The sequence below is a fragment of the Carassius carassius genome, chromosome 19, assembly GCF_963082965.1.
Source record: "Carassius carassius chromosome 19, fCarCar2.1, whole genome shotgun sequence".
NCBI lineage: Eukaryota > Metazoa > Chordata > Actinopteri > Cypriniformes > Cyprinidae > Carassius > Carassius carassius.
This window is the reverse complement of record NC_081773.1, coordinates 818,768-837,879: the sequence shown is the minus strand read 5'-3', so window position 1 is coordinate 837,879 and position 19,112 is coordinate 818,768. Positions and strand designations below refer to the sequence as shown.

General features: G+C 38.2%; 1 protein-coding gene across 2 annotated transcripts in view; it reads left to right on the top strand.

Annotated features, from left to right (window-relative positions):
* kcnj3a (potassium inwardly rectifying channel subfamily J member 3a) overlaps positions 1-19,112 on the top strand; it is a 50,786-nt gene that overhangs the window by 23,403 nt on the left and 8,271 nt on the right. Inside the window, exon 4 of one of the 2 annotated variants that reach the window (XM_059499465.1) lies at positions 15,539-15,761. The exons of the other annotated variant lie outside the window; for it this stretch is intronic. Coding sequence (XP_059355448.1) covers positions 15,539-15,603 — 65 coding nt within the window. The 3' untranslated portion in view covers positions 15,604-15,761. Of the gene's footprint in view, positions 1-15,538; positions 15,762-19,112 lie in introns of those variants that run through there. 2 annotated transcript variants of the gene reach the window in all.

Here is a 19,112-nt window from a genome sequence, read left to right as displayed (position 1 = left end):
ACGGTAAATAAAGTGATCGGGTTGATATGCGCACTTACATGTCACAAGCTTTTGATCGGATTTACTCTTTTGACATGCGCACACTGCATGAATATACAGAGTTTCTGCTGCTGTTTTAAAAAGCACACGTTATATTTATCTACTTAAGGTCCTAATTAGGTGATGACCAGCACATGAACTCGTGTGCTGCTTAACTTTAGCATAAAAAAAAACAAAGTAGTACAAAGATGTTGTCTCTGGAACATGTCTCACTTGGTAAAATCAGGTTCTGCGAACGAGGCCTGCTCTGCCTTTTTGAGGTGTTAGCTGCATTTTGGGGGAAGGGTTCATAGACCCTCATAGTTGGCTTGTTGTTTGCGGGGTGTTTCTGAGTATTTGTTAAATAATAATAATAAAATAAAAAAAAAAACATAATACAATAAATTGTGTGTACTGGTCCAGATTCTACAATGGACTGAGGGTGAGTACATTTTCAGCAAGTTTTCATTTTTGGGTGAATTATTAATTTAAGGAATGGTACAGGGAAAAGGGACATAGTACTATTTATTCATTTATAAAGACTACCACAGCCTGTTAAGGCGACTTACTAGAACAGACGTCATGGGGTATCTCACTGGCCTTGAAGTGCACATAATTGATTGTGTAATATTGATTAGCAATGAAGTGAAATTGTAAACATGCTGTTTGGGGAGGTTGGTAAAACCAGTATGCTGTCAGTTTATATCCCTTAGAATAAAAAGCAACATTTTAAAAATCATATTATCTTTTTTATAAAGCTCTTTTGGTAAAACTTTATTTTAGAGTCTCTTTGCTTATTAGCATGCAAATTACTAGAATAGCCATTTATTAGTAGTAATTAAGCACACATTAATGCCTTAATCTACATGACTTTATTCTGCATCCCTAATCCTACCTGATACCTAACACTTAACAACTACCTTTCTAACTATTAATAAGCAGCAAATTAGGAATTTATTGAGGGAAAAGTCGTAGTTAAAAGTGAATAAGTGTTCCCCATTCTAAAGTGTTACCACTCTTTTTAACACTGATTTTCAATATTTTTACCTCAACTCTTTTTTTTATAATCATATTCTATTTATTGTGGATAAGTTTCATTTTAGAATATGATCAAGCATAAAATAGTCTTGTTCGATGTTTGGAGGTGGAAAATCACTATGGTTGGCCAGCACAATGAGGTTTTCATCTAACAATGTATATTGGTGCTATTCATTGGCATTATTTCAACAACTCACAGGCAGTTTGAATAATATTTTCCATTTTTTTTTTCAATATAAAAAATGACGTGACATATGCCAAGTATGGTGACCCATACTCAGAATTCATGCTCTGCATTTAACCCATCCATAGTGCAAACACAGCAGTGAACACACACACACTGAAAACACCCCCTTGAGCAGTGGCCAGCCATTTATGCTGCGGTGCTCAGGGAGCAGTTGGGGGTTCGGTGCCTTGCTCAAGAGCACCTCAGTTGTTGTATTGCCAGCCCAAGTCTCAAACCCACAACCTTAGGGTAACCACTAAGCCATGACTTCTTCCTTCAAGACTCCTTCAAGACTTGGTAATTTGGCTTGGATATATTAATGAGTGGGCATAATCACATAACAAAAATCTTCATCCTACTGTACAAAGAGAGTATATAAAGGCAGTTAGAAGGGCCTTTTACCCAATTTCTGGTTCAACAAAACAGACAGTCCCATCCCAAACTTACAAGATCCATCAACACCAGCAGTTTACCCATTTGATGTTTCCAGAAACCATAACATTGCAAACAGCATCGTAAGGTTGCATGGATGGAACTACAGCTTGTGATTTATTATCATAGTTTATGGTAGACAAATACAGTAAACACAGATCAATACAATAAAAAAAAAAAAAAACAGATAGTGAAAGTAGTAACAAGTCATTAGAAATACAGGGAGGAACAGGACCAAGGACCAAGAGGAACTGGTCTGGACTTGTAAATATTGTTCAACCTACTTTGAAATAAGAAGTCATGTGGAAATAAGAAATAAGACCTTATGTGGCATGAGCACAAAACAATGTTAATAACTGATGAACAGTGAAAGTAAAGAATCCCAAGACTCTCCAGTTTTCTGGTGGCTGTAACACTGTTTCTATGGCAACCCACTTTGAATCCCCCCCACCTTTGTGTTTCCTTTGAACGTATGATTATTATGAAGCCCTGAAAAGTGTGTGCAAAGCATTTTTTCCTCAGACAGAGCTAACAGAGGGAGAGGACATGCATCAGACAGAACACAAAAAGAGGCAGAGAGTGCAAAAGTGTGCCTTGACACTGGGTTCCTGTTAAATAGCCCAGGGATACAGAAAAAAGAACTACTGGAAGTTTCATATTATTATTTAATATTGGATGTTTCTATGGTCTGAACAGAGTAAACTTTCAACCTAAAAAGAAGTACATTATTTAAAAACTGACAAATATGTGTTAGTTCTTCATTGTGTAATTTCCAAAATGTAATTATTTAAAAATGTTTAGTTAGTAAATATTGTGCAATAAACTGTTGACTTAATTTCAGTGCACAGTATACAGTTTGTGTATCTTAAAATATTGAAAGATATGAATCTATAACACAAACATACATTGGTCAAGCCAATACCTGCCCTTAAGGCATTGGAATTAAATGCTGAAACATATTTCAGACAGCCACTATAAGGATTGGGGAGAGTGTGTATGTGAAATAAATGAGGGAACATTCATTAACATCAAACCTCACCCCTTTATTCATTTAGCAAATATTATTTAGCAAATATTCCAGAATAGTTCTGACACAACAGCAAAAACGTAGATTTTTGTGCCCGTCATGGTGATCTAAGAAATTTTGTCAGTGAATCTCTCCAGCAGTCTAAAGCTTTAAAATAAAACTACACAAACTAGTTTAAATTTCATGAAAAAATCATTCTAGACCTTGAAGTGTGTTACTGATGAAGTCTATACTAAAAAATTTTTTCAGTGAAATCAAGCATTTTTATTTAGGATAAGTTATGTAAAGTTCAGGGAGTTTAAAAAAAACACCTTTCGTTAACTTTCATGTTTGAAGCTGAGCTGCCTGAAGTTGTACATAATGTGTTATGGCTTAGTTTGAAGACCTATTTGATGTTTTTCATCATTTTATCTTAAAGTTAGTCAAGATTTGTCACTTTTTTTAAATCATTCAGTGTTTCCCACAGAATTAGATTCTATTTGCGGTGGTGTGGTGTTTGGGGATCGGGGGGGGGGGGTTGTTAAGTTAAATATATCATATATATATATATATATATATATCATAAATATATCATATATTTTTAGTGGCAAGTACACATTTCCATTGCCAACACTTAGTGTCAGATACCTTAAAGGGATAATTTGGTTATATTTGGAGATATTTGGAAGATTGACATAATCAAACAGATCTCGGTCCCCATTGACTTCCATAGTAGGAAAAAATATATACTATGGTAGTCAATGGGGACCGAGATCTGTTTGGTTACAAACATTCTTCCAAATATCTTCCTTTGTGTTCAGCAGAACAAAGAAACTCATACAGGTTTGGAACAACTTGAGGGTGAGTAAACGATGATAAAATTTTAATTTTCATTTTTTGGGTGAACTATCCCTTTAAAGACATTGCTATTGCTACATTGCTATGCCATTGCTACAATTTCTATGCTATGACTGCTTCACAGACTTCTTGTTGCAAATTTTGCTCACACACACACACACACAAACCTGGACCTGGAGATGGACACACACACACACACACACAGACACACTCAAACTCACAAACTTACTGACACACTCAAACACAGGCTCACACACTCAAACATTCAAAATGACTCACTCACACACAGACTCAGACACACACAGGCTCACACACACACCAAACTGGACCTGGAGGTGGACACACACAGACTCTGACACACACACACACACACACACACTCACGCACGCACGCACGCACACACACACACACACACACACACACACACACACAGACCTGGAGATTGAGGTGGACAAAAACCAACACACACCAACATGAACCTGGAGATAATAATAATATAATGTCTAGCCTGGTGGCTGTGATATATATAAACCTACCAACATCTGTTGCCATGATTTTTGGAATCACTAATCGCGAGAGGAAAAAAATGACGTTTTAGTCGCATAACATCGGTTAATGGAAACGTCGTCATTTCGCAATAGTTGTTTATCGATATTTAGAAAAAAAAAAAAAAGGTTTGCGTGAATCTGTAATGGAAACGCGACAGCGCTTAACATAGACTAACTTCTCAGAGTTATGTTGAGCAACAGTGTTCATTACTAACCATTCAACTCCGGATTGAATAAGCATTAAGCACCGGTGATCCGTCCTCTAACTAACGCATGCTCATGTTTTGATTCAGATCGTGTTCGAAGAGGAGGGGCTAGTCGTGCGTGCCTCCGTTGTTAGTTTTGAGAGGGAGGGAGCAAGCAGCGCGCAGCTCTACAATAAAATACAATTGTACCCATATTAAATAGTTAAAAAATCGGAATCAATCCGTGGCGGTCAGCGTTGATATTGTGGCGGGCCGCCACAAATTAATGAATGTATGGGAAACCCTGTCATTCTTTAACAACAACTTTAGTCCAAATGTGAAATCCAAATGTTGACATTAGGATGAAATGATCAGGAACTTTATTGAAAACATATTCTCATTAGGGAAATAAAGGTGCAGGAACAGTACAGGCTTTCCATTGATGTATGGTTTGTTAGGATAGAATAATATTTGCCCAAGATACTATTTGAAAATCTGAGGGTGCAAATAAACAAATATATCAATCAATCAATCAATCCTATTGAATGAACTGTCTCAACAGATCCCTAGTAGCAAGACCCTGTTTAAACAGGTATCCCGAGGATACATAGCTGGAGTTGCACCCAAGATGAACGGGGCTTACAAGCTCAATAAAGGGCACGAAGCAACAGCGTGAAGCCCTCACCATATAGGATTTTAGAAAAGAATGAGTACTGACGTATGAACTTACCTCAGTGTGGATTTTAGAAAGTGCACAAAAACATCACAAGCACACTTATCAGCCCACTTTGATGCTTTTCTCATCATAGCTGATAAACACGTTAACTTTCCAACACGAAGTAATAACATTTAAGACTTTGTTTACACCACACAGAGAGGAGCTTACAAAGCCCTCCCCCTCCCCCACATCGGAGCCTCAGACCACATCACTGTCATGCCAATATCTGCATACAGACTGCTCATTAAATTTACCAAACCTGTTCAAAAACAGATTCAAGTGTGGCCAGAAGGGTCATCAGAGGCTCTTCAGGACTGCTTTGACACAACTGACTGGAATATGCTTAAGCAGGCTGCCACATACAATAACACCACAGACCTCCAAGAGTATGCAGAGACTGTCACTGCCTACATCAACAAGTCTACTGGTGATGTAACAGTCACACAGACCATCACTGTCCGGGCCAACCAGAAGCCGTGGATAACAGGGTAGGCCTACAGACTCCTGAAGATGCGAAACGCTGCCTTCAGAGCTGGAGATGAGCAGGGCCTGAGAACAGCCAGGGCCAACCTGTCCCATGGCATGAGAGAGGCTAAGAGACAGTACTCCAGGGGGATAGCGAATCAATTCAGCGACAGCAGAGACACTCTGAGCCTGTGGCAGGGGATACAGACCATTACTGACTACAAGCCCCCACCACAAACCTGTGACAGCAACATCTCTCTGCTGAACGAGCTAAGCACCTTCTTTGCTCACTTGGAGAAACAAAACAGCACCACTGCACAGAAAACTCCACCTCCTCCTGGTGACCAGGTGATGACGCTGACCCCAGACAGTGTGAGAAGAACCTTCAGCAGGATCAGTGCACGCAAAGCTCCGTGTCCTGACAACATCCCTGGGCGTGTACTTAGAGACTGTGCAGCAGAACTCACTAATTTCTTCACAGACATTTTCAACATCTCACTTAGTCAGGCTGTTGTTCCCACATTTTTCAAAGCTACCACGATCATTACAGTCCTGAAGAAGCCATCTCCATCCTGCTTCAATGACTAAAGCCCTGTTGCACTTACTCCCATCCTCATGAAGTGATTTGAATGGCTAGTCATGCACCACATCAAGTCTGCCCCCCTGACCCCCTGTCCCTGTTGTTCATAGTCTTCAGTTCAGCATTCAACACAATCATACCTCAACAGCTCATTTACAAAATGGTCCATCTGGGACTCAACAGTTTGCTGTGCAACTGGCTGTTGGACTTTCTGACTGGAAGACCTCAGGTAGTATGGGTCGGCAGCAACACATCCAGCACCATCACACTGAACACTGGGGCTCCCCCAAGGATGTGTGCTGAGCCCCCTGCTCTTCACTCTGCTGACCCACGCCTGCACACCATCACACAACTCTAACCACTTTATTAAGTTTGCGGATGACATGACTGTGGTGGGTCTCACTATCAATAAAGAAGAGACAATCTACAGGAGCGAGGTGGGCCGTCTGGCCGGGTGGTGCAGTGACAACAATCTCTTTCTTAATGTGGAGAAGACAAAGGAGATTGTTGTTGACTTTAGGAGAGCGCACACTCAGCATGCTCCTCTGACCATCAACGATGAGACTGTGGAGAGAGTGAGCAGCACCAAGTTCCTAGTTGTGTACATCACAGAGGACATCTCCTGGACTGACAACACCACAGCACTGGCCAAGAAATCACAACAGTGATTTCCTCCACAAACTGAGAAGATCCAGAGCCATGCCCCCCATCATGTGCACCTTCTACAGAGGCACCATCGAGAGCATCCTGACTAGCTGCATCACTGTGTGGTATGGCGCCTGCAACGCGTCCTGTCGGAAGACTGTGCAACGCATACTGAGAGCAGCTGAGAAGATCATTGGTGTCTCTCTCCCCTCCCTCCAGGACATTTATGGAACCCGTCTCCCCCGCAAAGCCCTCTGCATTGCAGTTGATCCCACCCACCTGTCACACAGCTTCTTCAGTCTGCTGCCATCAGGGAGTATCCAGGCCAGGAGCAGCAGACTAAAGGACAGCTTCATCCATCAGGCTGTTAGGAAGCTGAACTCGTTCCCGAACTTGGCCCCACTTCCCTCTTCTGCAACAGGCACCACAGAACCCCCCCCCCCCCAGATCCTACATCCCCAGGTACTTCCACCCCCTCCCACTAACATACGTTGGCATGCACCAGTCACTTTGTGCATGATTGGTCTGCTCACTACCTCATTCAGCATGGGACTGACGTCATTCTACCACCTCATCAGTCAGTTTAAATAGATAACTGTTCTTGAGCCCTTTGTAACTTTGATTAGGCTGAATAAGCTTTTTTGCACTAAAAAATCTTTTTATCTGTTTAATTTGTTTGTTTACTTTACTGGTTTGCACTCTATCTGCCATGTGCCTTGCGCTGCTTCATTTAACTTTATTTTTATATTATTATATGTCTTTTTTACATGCCCTTAGTGTATAGTTGTATCTTATATTTTATATTTGATCTAGATTTTTAGGTTCTACTGTTAGTGTTATCTGTATGCAGACTTGACTTGACTAGCATGGACTTTAGGATACCATTCTAAGGGGCTCTCGTGGTACTCGACAGCTCATAGATGGAATGTTGCATATCCCAAAACCAATATGTTTGAGAGTCATCAACTTGATCTGTGGTATAATGCTGGAGTGGCTAGCAGTAAATATCTAGCTGAGGGGAGGGACAAACACCCAGCTCTCAAATTAGAGGGGAGCTCGACCTATGCCATGTTTCAATGATGGAACAGCTAGCAGTAATTTACTTATCTGAGGGAGCAGCACACCCAGTTCTCAACGAGAGAGAGGGCTCAACCTACAGCATGTTCCAATGCTGGAACGGCTAGCAGTAGGTTACCAATCTGAGGGAGCATAAACCCAACTCTCAACGATGGTTGTTAGAATCAGAAGGATAAGCGTACTGCAAGCTAGCCAAAAACTCAGCACATCAGAGAGGTGGAGGAGGGGCCTAGTTCACCTGATGCTGCTGGTTCCAGGTGCTCTGGAAAAACAGAGAACTCAGAGCCCAATGTACCAGGGTCTAACCAACTCAAAGAAAGGGAACGAAGCTAATAGGCGTAACCCTTACCATACAGAATTTCAGAAAGTGCGCAGAGTCTTGCGTGCACACTAACCAATTATGTGGATTTTAGAAAGTGTGCAAAGTGCACACTTTTCAACTTATGTGGTTTTCTGAAAGTGCACAAAGTGTTCACTGTGCACACTTACCACCATGTTGATTTCAGAAAGTACAGTATATATGGAGAGTGGATCATATTCAACCACAATGCTTCCCGCGCTGTAGCCGCGCTCAAGAGGTGACCCAAAGAAGCCTCCAGTCCCGACCATCAGTAAGGTGGTTACTATGAAGCCATAGAGCCAACCAAACATCATAAGTCCAGCATAGGAAACTAATGCAGGAAGTCAACAGCACCTTACCTCGGTCAGGTGGAGAGATGGTGGTTACAGGGGTATTATGAAGGGGAAGATAAGTCAGATATCAAACCCCTGAAGGAAATAAGTAGATACTCAAGTATTACTCTAATCCAGTCGAAATCCCTACCTCCTTTTGACCTGCAATTCTTTCTACCCCTACCCTCAGGCGGGGGAGTGGCGCAAGCCATGACACTAGCCTTCTGTGCCCATTTCTGATCCTTAGATTGAGATGGGCCAGGACCCCTGGGTTAATACGGGCTCAGACCTGGACCTTCGTGGAACAAAGAATTTGCAGGCCGCTGAGCATGCCTTCGCATCCCTGAGCATCTCAAACACCGTTTGAAAGGTGAAGATGTATCCTAAAAGGCTTACATTTTAAGAGAAGATGCCTCCCCCATAGATAGCAGGGCAGCTTCTCTTTAACAAGAGGCATATTCTCATAATCATTCTTACGCATTCCCTCAATGTTGGCATAACTAGTATGATGGAATCTGTGGATGCGGGATAAGAATGGATTTTATTTTTTATTTTACATTTTTTCAAGCCAGGGTGCAGCATAATGTGGTCATCTGAGAAGGACATGATATAAACCATCTGTCAGAAAATTGCAGAAAGACCCACAGTATACATTTCCTATATAAACAAAAGGAAATTACTGAAAGGGAGAAATTTCCTGTCAGATAATTTCCATCATCTTACCGAGACGCAATGCACAGCATGCATTCAGCTCCAGCAGGAGCTAAACATGCTCCGCCCAACCGTTAGATTACTACAGAAATCAAGCGTGAGCGAAACTTCTCCAACGCATTGCTATTACCGCGAGAGGCAAAATCGCTCATACATACGCTGTCTACAAACTCAGGTAAATGGTGAAATACTCACATCCTCCTCAGTAGTCCCGCGAATGCATCACAATGAGCGCAGCAGAGCACATCCAACTCCCTTGAGAGCTGAACAGGCTTGTTCTTCACTACACACACACACACACACACACACAACACGCAAGCTGTGCGAACAGCAGGTATCAGGCCAAAGTCTCTGGTAAGAAACATACACTCCTAAACACTGTATGGTACAAACAAAACAGTCAATGAAGACAAAAAAGAGCATGATGTGTTCTCCCGGTGCCTATTTATACTATACTCGCACCGGTAGTGATGTCATGGGCTGTCGCCAGTCAATGGGTTGTTGGTGATTTTTAATTTATGCTTCAGACATGGGTCACAACGAGGCATTCCCCATAGCAACCCCTAGACGATGCAGTTGAAAGGGAACCTTATTTTGTTGATGTTTACAGGTAGCCTAGAAATGTGCTTAATGTGGTATCTCATTTAACTGATTTAAATTATACAGTACATGATGCACATTTCATCCTAAATACTGCTAAAATACTGCCAACTACATAGACTCACTGTTTGAACAGTTTTTATTACAAGTGACTTTGGTCCCAGAGATTAAAAAATAAATAAAAATAAATAAATTAATTCATTAAAATATGTGGTAGCTATAAATAATACATTACTTTTTCTGAATGAATGTTTTACTAAATTAAAGGGATAGTTCACCTAAAAATGAAAAGTAAATGTTTATCTGCTTACCCCCAGGTCATTCAAGATATAGGTGACTTTGTTTCTTCAGTAGAACACAAATTATGATTTTTAGCTCCAGTTGTTGCAGTCTCTTGGCTGTACAATGCATGGCAAATGGTAACAGAATCTATGAGAGTAAAAAAAAAAAAAAAAACAGACAAATCCATATTAAACCCTATAGCCTGTGACGATACATTGATGTGTAATGACAGAAAACGATCAGTCTGTGCAAGAAACTGAACAGTATTTATATAGTGTCATTGTTTAACTTTTTTTTTTTTCATTTTTTTTTGTTTTTTTTTTTTTTACCTCTGATTCATGCAATGTCCAAAATGTTAGAACTCTTGTGAACACGCTTCACAGCAGAAAGCACAAGGCATTCTTCTTGTTCTTCTTGCATTATGTCAGATTGCAGACTTATAAGTACATTACCGCCAGTGGACAGTGGACCATTGACACTCCTAATTGAGATTGTAGCTAGAGTGTCAATGGTCTATTTGAGAGATAAGTGGCGGTAATACACTTATAAGTCTGCTATCTGCCATAAAGCAGAAGAAGAAGAATAAGCCTCACACGCTTGCTGCTGTGAACACGCATTTACAAGAGTTCTAACAGTGTGGACATTGGGTGAATCAGGTTAAAAATTTTCTTTATATATATATATATATATATATATATATATATTTATAAATACTGTTCCATTTCTTGCACAGATCAATCGTTTTGTGTCTTTTCACAATATATCGTCATGAGCCGCAGGGTTTAATTTGAATTTGTCTGTGCATGTTTGTTTTTTTTACTCTCATAGATTCTGTTACCATTTGCCATGCACTGTACGACTGAGAGACTGCAACGATTGAATCTAAATATCATAATTTGTGTTCTACTGAAGAAAAAAAGTCACCTACATCTTGGATTCCCTGGGGGTAAGCATATAATCATCAAATTTTCTTTTTTGTGTGAACTATCCCTTTAAGAGTCAGTTCAGCTGTAACAGGCTGTGTTAATTGTTTTGAGCACACTGACCTTTGTGTGGAGATAATTAAGAACAACAGTAATCTGGTGAGAAAGTTATAAATACAGTCAAAAAGATTCAGATGTTCTTCAGCTCATTGGTGCTGCGATGGGTTCATTATCCATGTGTTTCTTTTCTTGGAATGAAAAAATGTACCCTTCACAATCATGCATGAATGTGTTTGCATCAATGCTGTATGTTTGTATTTTCCATTAAACATATTCCAGCATTTTGTCCCCCTGTTCACATTATCATTTCAAGAGAAGGATTTCTCTGGATTTATTTTAAAGGATTTATTTTCTCTGTGAAGGATATTGATCCTTTTCTGGAAGGATGCAGCCTGCAGCAAAATCCCCTTACAAAGAATAATAAAAATCCTACTAAATACATAGTGTAAATTTAGCCCTGCTCTAAGATCAGACTGATTATTAAAAATCTTTATAAATACAGACTGTTCATAAATACAGACTGTAAGCTTTGAGCTTTGTTCAGCTGTTCTGCAAACAGTGATAAGGAGTTTCATAAATGATGAAACCAATGGGCAGAATATACCACATCAAGCTAGCAAAACCATTGCCTGAATTATGGATATGCAGAGATGAGCTAATGGCACTTGGGTGCATACAATGTTAAACCCAATAAGGATAACTCGTTTCATTTAAGGAAACCAATTTCATCAATCGATTTAAGTTTAGAAACCAATATTAACGAGATCTTTTAAAGGCTTTTAATTGAAATTGTTTCATTTGGTACATTTGACTGATGTGCTACTTGTTACTTTCACATAACATTGGAGACAACTGAGCAGAGCAGTATTTTGTGTTGTATTGTGTGTTTTGTGTGTGTCATTTCTCAAGTAAAAGGGTCTTGGTAATTGTGTCTTTAGGGATTTGCCATGGCTAGGCTGAATGGTGATAAATTATTTGAGGGTGTGGATTGGCGCATAACCCCATGTGAACCCTGTTTGGTGAGGAAAAATATCTTCCAAGGAGCTGTCATACACAGAAGGAGAGAAAGAGAAATAATTGGCTCAGCAGTGCAGCTGATGTTGGTCTGTTGTATAAATGATTTGTTCTGTACAGAGTTCAGGGACAGGCTCATGGGGTTTTAAAGTCATAAATGTTACGATTAGCCCACCTGCACTGAACACGTCTGAGTAATCCGTCAAAAAGCAACAGCCTTTTAGGATCTATATCAGGCAAAAAATTACAATAAGGAGCACACTTAAAAATATACACATTTTGCAACAGAACGTAGAAGCCTTCACTCAAGGAACTACGAATTCTGCTTAGCATTTTAATTCTTTAGCACATCTGTCCTAATGAAAGTCCGGACTTAAATCCTACTGAAATGCTGTTGCAGGACTTGAAATGCACAGTTCATGCTTGACAAATGTTGCTGAACTGAAGCCATTCTAAATTCCTTCACAGCGATGTAAAACAGTCATAAAAAACTGAAATACATAAAATGAAATACATAAATACATGTTCTAATTGTTGGAACTACATTAGACAGCTGGTTTGGAAAATGGATGGATGAATTTATCTCTTGAATTCTACAGCAATACAGTAAACATGTTTGGTTGCTCACCTGGTATAGCATTACATTAGCAATGCAGAGCATTCATGTATGAGTCCCATGATAAAGTCTTACAGAAACAAGATAAAACTCTATGGTTGTTTCTGCAAATTATTATTATTATTTTTTTATTTATTATTATTATTTTTTAAATCTCTTATTCATTAGCTTTGTGACATGATATTTTATTTTCTGATTTGTCTACATATGAGAACCAAGATAATAAAATATCTGCAGATTCATGTTCATTCATTTCAGATAAAACTGAAAGTGTTTTTAGAGCCACTCACTGGACATTTCATTTTAAAAGTGTTGTGAAATATGTAAGAAGTAACGTAATATGTCACAGGTGCATTAATATATATATATATACATATATATATATATATATATATATATATATATATACATTTACATACTTTAACATTTGCCAGACATTTTCCTGCTGTTTCTCACCTAATAACTTGGATTTGTAATAGTGATTACACATATGCCGTGATGTTTTCATGGTCTCTGAAAAAAATCTCTGACCCATCTGTGTCAGATATAAAAGTCAATAATCAGGCTTATAACAAATTGATATCAATGTTTGTGGTATTCTGGGTCAAGCATTGCTTGATGACTATCACATAAATGTCTGTATGGTATTGTCCCTGTAGCTTTTGTGTTTGGGTCTTCAGTACTGTTGAATGATTGTGTTTGAACGCCTTTAAGGAGCACTTTAATCCATTGCAGATAAACACATGGGCTCATGAACATTTTGTTGGTTGGAGTGGCTCCTTGTGAGGTGATCCTTTGGGAAAGACAGTTGCTATTTCTGTTTCATTGTTATGCTCTGCCTGTCAGAGCACTGGAAAAGCCTTTGTCAAAGGAAAAGAGAAAAGCAATGCTCTTTTCACTCCTTTTCTCTGACCTCGCTTGATCTACCCAGTGACACCTTACATAAAAATGTCTTTTCTCTTCTTCAGCTTTACTTAAATGGAAAACCACTCCAATGAAAAAAAATGGGTTGAGTTGGGTTTGAAGGTGCAAGAATCAATGGGCTGTTTGGGGTAGTAACAAGGGATCCTTCAGAAGTTCCTTCCAAATGTTAGTATTTTTCACAAATAATTCATTAAACTCACTGGCAGTAATTGCACTGTTAGTTTATGTAGTTTATGTCCTGTTGTGCTAAACAGAACATGGGAGTGAATTTGTATCATGATGGTGTCATGAAAGACATCCTGCTCTTCTGAAGTACCGTATGGGTCTGTATATTGCCAAATGAAGTTTTTGATGAGACACATTAGGCAGAATCACATTTTGCTCATCTCTTGAGAGCAGCACAGTAGATTACATAAAGACAACATTTAGATTCATCATAGCAGATTAATCTACAGAGCATACATTGCTGAAAGCACTGTAAACTGCTGTTCACAACCCGTTTTACTTCAGTAGTTTGCTGTATTTCAGAGTGAAACAGTCAAAAACAATGAGAAGGAAATGTAGAATGGGAGTTGATTTAATTCAAGTAAGAATGGATTAGACTTTAAAAAGTCAAAATAGTCCAAATGTTATATGCAAAACTAATATGTTATCCTGTAATATGACATTGCTGGAACAATTTATTGATACATATATATGAGACAGGTTAGGGCATGGCCCATAGAAAAAAATAAATGAAATAATAATAATAATAAAAAAAACGGCAAAGATCATGGTAAACAGACACAACCCAGACCATATGTCAAAACAAAAATCTGAAAAAAAAGAAAAAAAAAACATCTCTTGTTCTCCTAGTTTTTGTGTGTGTGTTTGTGTATTTGTTTATGCTACAGTGTACAAGGATAGTAAAACCTGAAATTCTTTTTGACACCAACCTGCAGTCCCCACGAGGAAAAAAATAAAAATAGTAAGTGAAACAATGCAAACTTGGGTTGGCTTGGGGATACAAAATATTGTTTGTATAGTTTGTATAGTGAATTGGTGGGTTTTTGTTAAATGGGAGCTAAAAGCAACAGAATTAAAAGAACCAAAGATTTAAACTACTTAATCTGTGTGCACTGAATTTATTTAATACATGATTTTCACAATTTCAGTTGAATTATTTAAATAAATGAACATTTCCACAACATTCCAATTTATTGAGATGCGCCTGTATATATATATATATATATATATATATATATATATATATATATATATATATATATATATAATATATACACTTGGAGCAGCAGGGAAATCTATATAGAGCTCCTTATTATAATAATTAAAATATCAATATTTGGCACTGGATATCGATTTTCGTATCGCATGAAGAAGGACAACAATATATCCCCATATCAATATATTGTCCCACCCCTAGTGTTTGTGTATTTAATATATGTAGATCTATTGCAAACTGTTGCCTTTGTGTACTATTATCATTGAATGATTCACTCACTGAGACATTCAAAAAGAAAACTGTGTTTGCTGCTTTGACACATCCTGCTTTGGTTCTACCTTAATTGTTTTGTTAATAGAGCAAAACTAAACAAAGTTACGGCACGTCTTTAGATTAGTAGCATGATTGTGATTTTTCAAAATGTAATCATCCAGAACAAAATAATTTATGTCTCCTGTGATATTGTTTAGTTATTATACCAATAAAACGGACTTAAACTGAATTTCAATCACATATGTAATTGACATTCAGGAATTAATGAAGGTATATGCAGTACATGTGTGTGTATTTAATAATGTATTCTACTGAGCCTCGTCATTGTTGATTATTTATTACTTTATTGTTCCACTGTCATCCTTTTGCTCGTTCATTCTCTCTCTTTCCTTTATTTTCAGCCATACCCCATCATCCCATGCAATTTTCCTTTTCATTTTTTTAGATTTATTCTCCTACAGAGCATGCTGGGAGATTCTGGAGGGTCCTCTTGCTCTTCTGGCTGTATGAGAATGAGGTTTTATAGCCTGGAGACAGAACTGTGGTCTTAACACAGGAGTGAGGAGAACCTCTTGCTATGAAAACTTTCACTGTGGCATCCATTACTGTTGCTGCCATAGAAACAAATTGCACAAGATAACATGCAATATTTGGAGAGTTCGAATATTTAGTTTATTTAGTCTCTCTGTAATTTAATGTACATATACATGAGCATACATTTTAATATTATATTACTAGTGTAAGTGGATTTATGGGGAAAATTATCAAACGTATTCTGTAACCCTAAAAAAAACTGTACTGAAGGCAACCCAAGCTCTTTTAAAATATATGACTCTTGCTCCATTTCGGAAAAACCTGAAATACGCTGCTCCATGCATGCCGGTACATTTTTGCTAAATTATATTGCAAAGTTTAAATCATGAAAGTGAAATGTCTAGTGACTTTTTGTTGTTTAAAAAAATAAATGAATAAAATTGTGCCAAGTGCAATACTGAGCATGTTTACTACAACAGAAAATCTATTACACATCTGTTGTAAAAAAAAAAAATAAATACAAAAAGTGTCATATTGTGCAATAAACTGCAAAAAGTCTTTACTGATCTGCCTCTGTAATTTATATGAAAATTCATAAAAGTTGTTATTGTTTTACTTTCTTTAGTGTCCATTTCAACTGGAAACTGCAGTGAAATGTGTGTATATATATAGTTTTATAGGAATGCAGCACAGTCATGTATTTCCAATGAGTGACAGTTAAATAAAGGAGGCGCAGCAGCTTTGCCTAATGTTTAAAAAATAAAATAATAATAACAAATAAAATAAAAATACATACATACATAAATAAATAAATGGAAACTTAAATCAAATTTTTTTTTTGTGTGTAATTTTAAGCTTTTTTCTCCCTTGGTCTAGAAACTAAAATAAGCTCTTTCTAAGTATATTACATAAACGTATGCATCATTGATGAGGAAACTTGTTTTTACTGTACTTTGACCAGGGACTCAGTCATGCTGAAATAGCTGTGTCTGTAAGTGATAAGCCACTTCCACATCAGTGTCCAGAATTTCTGAAGGAGGCTACAACTTATATCACCATGGACACTATAGTAACTCTGGACAATTGGTTTCACTGCCAACCAACTCCAGGGACAGGGACATCTGCATGGTTACAGAATGATGTTTAAGAGATGCCCATTAAATAGCTTGTGTCTGACCAGAAAAATAGTGAAAGATTTACCATTTTAAAGATGACAAGTAAATAATTTTTAATTTGACTAGAAGAAAACACGAATGCATGGCTTTATTTACTTTAAATACACATACACATATGCAAACAAACAAATAAAGTGCAATCTTATCTAACTTTTTATGACACCACTTTCTTTAAAGTGTCCAAAGTGCCTAAATAAATATAAATCATGAAAGAACGTGTAATACTGAAATTGAACAGCATTATTGTGTAGCATTATTCTTTTGGTGCAGTATTCTGTAAATTAATTTGCTGTTTGTCTTATTTACAACACTTCTCTTGAAACGTCTGGGACTGAGGACAGGCTCTTGTATGGTTGCCAGGTTTGTGAAACATAACCAGCCCAATATCAATTCAAAATTAGCCCATTCATGCATTTTTTTTCCCTGATGGTTTTCCATTTGGCGGGAGTCCTCCTCTGTCAAAATAGCATTGCAGCAGGTTGAGGGTGAGATTCGCTTTTACCCGCAGACTAAAAACAACCCATGGAAATCCTGGAAAACCCACAGACTTGGCAACCCTGAGCTCGTGACCTCATTTGAATGTGTGCATGTGCTACATTGAAATGGAACAGAGTGTGGAAACACTGAAAATGTAAAGACCATTCATCCATTCATTTTCATCTATTATTTTCACAGTTTTCATTCTGGGAGCTTTTACATTTTGGCTTGAGTAAAATTCATATATTATTGATGGTTAAGCCATATATGTGTTACTCACAATCAAATAGTTTTAGTGGAAGGATAAATCAAGTGCAGAGAGAAGAATCAGCCTGAGTCGTCAATAGTCCTTATGTAAGTTCTTCCTCCCTGGTTATTGCTGCTTTAGTGATTCTGTATAAACAGAGTTTATGGGTTTCTTCTCAAAAAGACAGGATTGAAGAAAGAAAATGTGCTGAAAATCTTACTTCCGGGTTGATACAAGTTTTGGCTGTTTTTTGTCCGATCGTGGATCTAATGACGTAGACGATTGTGGAACGTGGAAAGGGTGCCCACTCACACGTTGACCAGAGGAGAGCCAGACCGAACAAATCAATGCGCCTCTTCAGGAAATCGTCGGCAGAGCTGCATAGGATTTGTTTGAGAATGTCTCCAAATAAGTGTGTTTTTGGATGTGAGGGAAAGTTTACCGTGTTCAGCTTCCCAAAGAACCCAGCGTTACACGAACAGTTGATGCAGTTTGTTTTTTTCCGGGGCAGCAACGGAGTGTAGCAAGAGTGTTTGTGTGTTCTCGTCACTTCAGTGACAGCACGCCTCCAGGTGCTGTCTGTCATTATCTTATTTTTTGACTTCATATCTGTCAGTTTGACTTTGTCGGTAACTCTGATGAGAAAGTTCTATTGTTTATTAATGATATCATGTGATCTGCTGATTGATTTTACTGTTCAAATTATTTGTTTAAGCTGGCCTGCACAATAGACAATTTTCAAATCTTAAATAACTTTAAAACCATGGGAGACTACAGACATGAAGACAATTCAACTGATTTTTTGCCTTTTAATTGCACACTAGATGATTCGATCAGACCGCAAGACCACACACTTGATGATTATAGGAATGATTTTACAGTGACGTGATCTCATGGAGACTCACGAGATCAAACGTGATTAAAGAAGATAAACAAATAAAGGATATTAAAAGTTGTCAGCTAGCTGTCCTGCTGTGCATTTTGTTTCATAGTTAAAAACTAAGTATAACAAAGAATATGGGTGATGTACTCTGCTTTCGTGGCATGTTTGTGGCTGCTAAGTTTCAGCTATAGAAGCACACAACATCCTGGAGGTGAGGCTTGCTCGCTCTCATTGGCTATTGTACGTAGGTATCACATCAGAGGCAGCCCGATCAAGAGTCATAAATATAAAACATGATATTTATGATTTTTAATTTCGGTGATGCCCTGTCTCAGTTGGGAGCAGTTAAATAATCGTAATGACACCACACAATAATCATTCGCTAGCCGTCAAACGGGCCAGGGGTGCAAATCGGGCTAAAAATTGGCCTTAAAATCCTCTAGTGTGTAGCCAGCCTAAAGAACACTACTTTCTTTATTTAGCCCAGCGGTTCTCAATTCCAGTCCTCTCGCCCCCAAGCTCTGAATATTTTGCATGTCTCTCTTTGTTAACACACCCGATTCAGATAATCAGCTTGTTAGCATGCATGAACTGCATTCCGATTGACATGGTCCCTACACTGTGTTAATTGCTCCCTACTCCCTGAGCAGGAGAAATCTGTTGAAGTTTACTTCACTCCGGAACATTCATTCATGAATTGGCA